We start from the raw sequence: 6000 nt of genomic DNA on the forward strand, positions 1-6000 counted from the left end.
GATGCTTACAGGGTTGCTTTAACCCGTTGGGCGCTATATTTTCAATAAACCCAAAAGGCTGCACTTGTCCTACCTTGGTGACTTTTGAATCCACGAGCTTTGAAATGTTTCTACACAATGTCTCAGAGAATAAGTTAAATGGGCTAAAGGAATATAATGCAGTAGCTTTGCTTTATATCTGGTCTTGTGTTTCATTGGAAACCGGCTCATTTTAAATTCTGGATAATTAAGTGGCTAAGCCGAGTTCCTGAGCTTCTTGTTAAGAAACAGTAAAAAATCCCTGGTCCCTAAAGACCGCCAGCCAAATAAGAAGCTTCTCACAAGAGCCGAGTAAATGGTGGAGCTTTGGGGTGCAGTTCAGTAGCCCCTGAGGGTCAGTAAACGGGTCAGTATTGATATTACAGGTCCAGCTGCTCTGAGATTTCTGTGAGGGCAGCTTTAGTGTTGTGGGTCAGCACCCACTATGATGGGTGAAACCCCTATGTTGTAAACTGCCATTTGTGTTCAAAAGTTTTTGGTTGTGCGGGCCGTATAGCAGGGCACCAGTTGGACCACAAATATTTACCAGCTTCAACTAGAAACAGGACTTTAGAGTTGGGTAGAGTTCCTAAAGGCAGTCACCACCTAATTAATCAATTTTAAGCTTTCACTGTGCAGCAGACCTTTCTGAAGATACATAATAATATGTATATTGGTTTTGAGGGCACTCACCAAAATATTCTCCCACAATTAAATTTGTTTCATGTCAGTCAAGCCATTGACTTACTTCCTTTTACATTGATCCAGTCGTTAGCAAAAAGTGTTCTACTACACTTGATCTTGGAAGGAATGTATTCCAGTAATGGGATAAAGGACTTTAGAAAGATATTTTAATTCGTATCATTTTTTTTAACACCACAAGTACAATTCTATTACCAAGCCATGTATTGGACAGTGGATTGTATTCAGCTTTAATAGTTAATTCAAAAGCCACTTCACGAGAAACCAACAGCTTATTCTAAACATTAAAATCTGCTTTTTGGCTTTCTTTGGTAATGTGTTACTACGACTAAAATTCTGCTTTGTAATCTTCTTTTCACACATTCAGGGGACATTACTCTGGTGAAGCAGAAAATATGAATAACTGTTACCTTTTCTACTTCACTATCACCTCCTTAGAGACAAAGTATTACTTTGCAATCTATGCAGAGCATGTGAATCTAAACTTTTTCTCAACACAAAAGAGGACACTGCGTAATGTAACAACACCTTGACTGGTTCAAGCAATGCTAGATTCACAAGTTACCCGTCTCTTCTGTAAGAAAGAGGAATAGCGCACTGGATTCTCATTACAGTACATTTTTCATACCACATTTACCCTCTTCATGATGTCAAGAAAAAATGCAATCTGAAGATGGTATCTGCAGTGGGATTGAAGTCATCATCGTTACAAGTCACTCTAGTCATGCCTATGGGCACCACTCACATGTTTTAGTGATGATGTTGTTTGAGATTAGCTGATAACGTAAGGGATTATACGTAACGTGTGAATATAAAGTTGTTTCAAGCTGTAAATCCGTTATTAGATGTAATTAACTTGGTTTTTATGAGTGAGCAGTATGCTTAAGTGAATACATCTGTACTTGGGTTCTGGGAGGACATCTGGGTTTCCAGTGAATGTTCAACACTGTCTTTCCTTCACAGAATGGCTTCGATTATTTGTTAACTTACAGCGACAATCCACAGACTGTGTTCCCAAAATATTGTGTAAGCTGGATGGTGTCGAGTGGTGAGTATGTGTTTCGTGTACTTCTAATGTAGAAAGTCTACAATGCTGCCTTGTGTCCTGTGCAGGAAGTAAGGTGGAGAGGGGTTGGGTAGCTGGCCACAAACAGGGGCTGCCTGTTTGTGAAATTTGGTATCACAATGAAGTTGAGTTTTGGGGGGGCTGGACAAGGTAGGATAGTAACGTTTGGAAATTTTAGAGTGGGGTGTTCCAGCTCAATCGTGTAGGATATTTTTGATTGCATGATGTATGGTTTTAAGGGTGGGAGTGAGCAGAGTCTTTGGGAAGTAATTGGATTTGGGCATCTGATATTTTTTCTTTAAATCACTTTGTACGCCCATGTTATCAAATGGTGTTCACAAGCTATCCTCTATTTAGGGATGCCGGATTTCCTGGAAAAACTTCACCTGGCTGCTGTGAGAGCCAGAACCATGGAGATTAAAGTGAAGGATTACATCTCTGTGCCCCGGCCAGTGGACTCAAGCTGCGAGGCCAAAGCGAGTGCTGAGCGCCAAGAGGACAACAGCCACAGCACGGGGCAGATGGGCTATGCATAAGAAGGAAAAGTTGTGTTGAGATGTGGCCATCTTTGGCCCTTTTCCAACACTGAAGTGGCTCCGTGCACCGCGTCTCGTCCAACCGTCTTGCAGGATTACCGCCGCAAACTGTGGCATTTCAAGGACGCCTTCGGCAGCGATGAGTCACTAAGGAAGTACACTTTAGGAGCTTGTTTTTCGCCAAGATCAGCCTTAGCCTGTGTACTTCTGGCCAATCCGAGGTTCTACTGACATTTCAGCGTCTAGGCCCAGTGCTTGTGCCGCCAGAACTTTTGATAAGCTGTCTTTTATGTAACGTTGTTTGAAGAGGAAGCAATGCAAACATTCCCCCAAAGTCACCTTCCTTGCTACAGTAGCTGAAGTGCATGCAAGGTTCCCGCCTCCCTGTTCAAGTATGAAGAGACTTGAAGGCTTATTTTCTATGGCATTTAGTTTCAAAGTGAATGCAGGTAATCTGCAATGGGTGCCCAGGTGACATACCCTGCCTTTCAGATCTGAGGTGCGTGCGAGTGTCCTTCACCCCACTGCTGAGGTCTGAACATTTTGGAAAATGCCCCCTTTTGCATTGTTGATGTTTGGTAAGTGGGAAAGAGCCACTCTGTGTGCTTGGTATACAGTTGTGCTGTAAGTTTAAATGTTTAGTTCCTGCAGCGCAGATTGCTTTGGTGCGGATTCACAACAAGCCAAGGGTAGTGGAAGTGAACTTGCATATATCATTTTGTGCTGACTGCGTAACAGGTTTGGCCTGTTGACCAAAAGGTAGCCCAATAACAGCCTCTTCTTTGTGTTTAGGTGCTAGGGAGAGGGTGGGAGGAAGTGAAAACCACAGAAATGAAACTGTTTTTGAGGCACTGTGTACTTTCTGCCTTTGCTACTTTCTTCATCACCCCTGAGAGCAGGAGTAGGAAAGGCAGTGTCCGAACTATTAAAGAAAAAGTCTGAGTGCTGCTCCTTCATGCTCTTAATCGATGTATTCTATTTGTCTCAGCAGTGCAGAGTATGCAGCTGCTACCATGGAACCAGTATGTACAAGTGTCCCCAGTAGTCCTTTACTGGCTGTAAACCGATCCTTTGCTTTCTGCTGATGTGCATATCACATACAGGTGTCCCCTTGCTTGCTTGGGAGTTGCTTCTTTGAGCGCTGCTATATTAAAGGTGACCCTTTTAGTCATTGGAAAGATGGGAGCTTAAGTGGGGCCTTTTCATGTACAGGTATGCATGGAATTTTTTGGAGGAGGGGGTACAAGCAGGTAAGGGCAATCCATATATCAGCTTTGCGCTAACTACAATTATTGTTCGAACATTTCTATTTTGCATCTGTATTTTGTACAGATGCAGTAAGGTCCTTCAGACTGGGTTTGACAACCAGGGACAAAAGACTTCTCACAGGTGTTCTGCCTGAGGCCTCTGTGATAAGCTGGCCCATTTCCTTACTGTGAATTGGAGCATATATCTTGTTTCTGTTGGCCGGCCTGTAAATGTTCGTGCCAGAGTAGGGAATCTTGACCAGTCTGGTGTAATAACTAATTTCCAGAATTTATATAGATCACAGCAGGTTTATCTGCAGTCGGTGACCCATCTAAAGAGGTGGCAGGACCTTGTGAAATGAACTTGAGCGTGTGTACGGGCTTCTTGTTGCTCCTCTGTTGGTGAAAGATGAAGTCTCTCCCTTTCTGTATGGCGCTAATGTAAGGGAGCACTGAATAGTTTTTCTCTGGGTTGCGGAATTGGCTCCCAATAGTTTGCCTCTTTTTGATGGCACCTTTACGCGGATTTGTGGGCAGTGGTGGGGATTCCCTTATAACGCTTTATTACCCGCTCCTGGCGGTGGAAAGTAGCATCGCACGATCTGTCCTGGGGATTGGCTGGCAAAGTTAAGTCTTATCCTTTCCTTGGAGGTTTGTGGGAATTACATGTTCTAAGCTTTAGAGAGTCAAGCCATGTCCATTGTCTGGCCCCAGAGTGGTTCGGTGGGAGATAACCAGCTTGAACTGCCATACTATTTGTACGGCTCAGCAGTATGGGTTATACTGCAGGATACAGTTGCACTTGTTAATTGTTAACTTGCTATAGGGCAAGATCTGAGGTATTGGACGATGATTCTATGCCTGTGATGTATGTGTGTGTGATTCTGACCGTTCCCCTGGGTAACATGGTATGTTTGGGTCTGTCTCTTTTGCTGCAAGGAGATAGAGGAAGCCAACAACTGTTTTTCCCATGCATTAAACAGTGGTCATTAAAAGGGCTAGCTGCATTATTGGGGAGGGAGTTTCTTCTTAAAACTGGAATCTGCAATTGAACATAACAAATGTACGTACAACCCACTCAGACCGTGGTCGAGGGAAGGCTATAATTGTGCTGGGACAGGTGGTAGGGCTTTCTGAAGAGTGAGAAGAAAGGCTACTTAAGCTGTTTCTACTTCTCTTCCTTATTTTCCTTTCTGAAGCCAAACTAGTTCTTCATTTGGTGACCTGAGATAAGGAATAGAATACGTTATTAGGGATAAATCTCCAATTTTGTGGATTGTCTATTGTATTTGGGTAACTGGGGTGGAAACTGGCTGTGATTATATATACCCTAAATTCACTGTTAACATGCCTGTCCTCCACAGAACGCACATTAACCAAGTGGCCCTGTTGCACAACATGCTTTCCATCGCTAATCCCATCAATGCTTGGAATGTTCAGCAGTTTGATCTCCTGTTCGAATTAGCGTGTTTATTCATCTGGCTTTCTACCTTCCTACTCCAGTTCTAATGCATCTGTTTTTCTTCCTGGGTAGGGTAGCATCCTAGTTGCTGGTAAAACGTGCCATGCTCTGCGGATAATTGCTATACAGACTTAGCGTAGGTTGTATGCTTGCTCTGTCACTGTTTGTCCCTAGCTCATTCTGCTTTGTGCCTTTGGCCGAGCCCTGATTGGTTAGCTTGTCTATTTGGCCGACTGCAAACTTTTCGGCGTTCTTTGCTGAAATTCTACAGAGCACCACCCTGCCTTTGGTACATTGGTATAAACAGCTCTGACCGTTGTACTGGGTATTACAAGGTGAAAGCAGAAGGCCTAAAACCAAAGAACTGTAATAACATTAAGTCCTTTTTTAACACCCTGCGCTATCTTCCTTCAGTCTATCATGGTCTGTTCCTCTCACCTTTTCTTGTGCGTGGTGTTAAGACTACTGAACGTTTTTTCTAGTTGGTTTTGACATTGATTGTTTCACAGACATATGTGATGCTTTTAAAAGTGTGAATAAATCTATAAATTGGTAAAATAATTTGAACATTCTGTCAGAAAGCTTCTTGTGGGTTGTTCCTTGCAGCGACTCAATGGATGTCGTCAGAATGGCTATTTCTCTGACTGCTAGGTCCTCAATGGGGAATATTGCATAATCGTAGAGCTAAAAACTTTAGAATCTTTGCAGCCTATGGGATTTTTAATCTTGTAATTACTCTCGGCTCTGAATGAGTTTGGTATAAGTCAGTTGAAGGAACTTGGGTTATTTGACAACTCTGTGGAAAATATACATTCAGACATTGAGCCAGTCAGTGACGTACAGAAACAACAGTATATTCAAAGCAATATGATAGCTCTGTTAAGTGATATCAAACTACCAATGCCATTATGTTTTCCCAAACCAATATATTTGGCTAATGGCTGTTCCTTTGTAAAAAAAAAAATTATA

At 42.6% G+C, this 6000-nt stretch overlaps 1 protein-coding gene across 1 annotated transcript in view; it reads left to right on the forward strand.

Moving 5' to 3' along the window:
* The window catches only part of STARD7 (StAR related lipid transfer domain containing 7), a 158910-nt gene extending 153318 nt beyond the window's left edge, over positions 1-5592 (forward strand). Inside the window, exons 8-9 of the mRNA XM_078667008.1 lie at positions 1684-1768; positions 2144-5592. Of these exons, the coding sequence (XP_078523134.1) occupies positions 1684-1768; positions 2144-2322 (264 nt within the window). The 3' untranslated portion in view covers positions 2323-5592. The remainder of the gene's footprint in view (positions 1-1683; positions 1769-2143) is intronic.
* The last annotated feature ends 408 nt before the right edge of the window (positions 5593-6000 follow it).

This window comes from Lissotriton helveticus, chromosome 11 (genome assembly GCF_964261635.1).
Source record: "Lissotriton helveticus chromosome 11, aLisHel1.1, whole genome shotgun sequence".
Classification (NCBI taxonomy): Eukaryota; Metazoa; Chordata; class Amphibia; order Caudata; family Salamandridae; genus Lissotriton; species Lissotriton helveticus.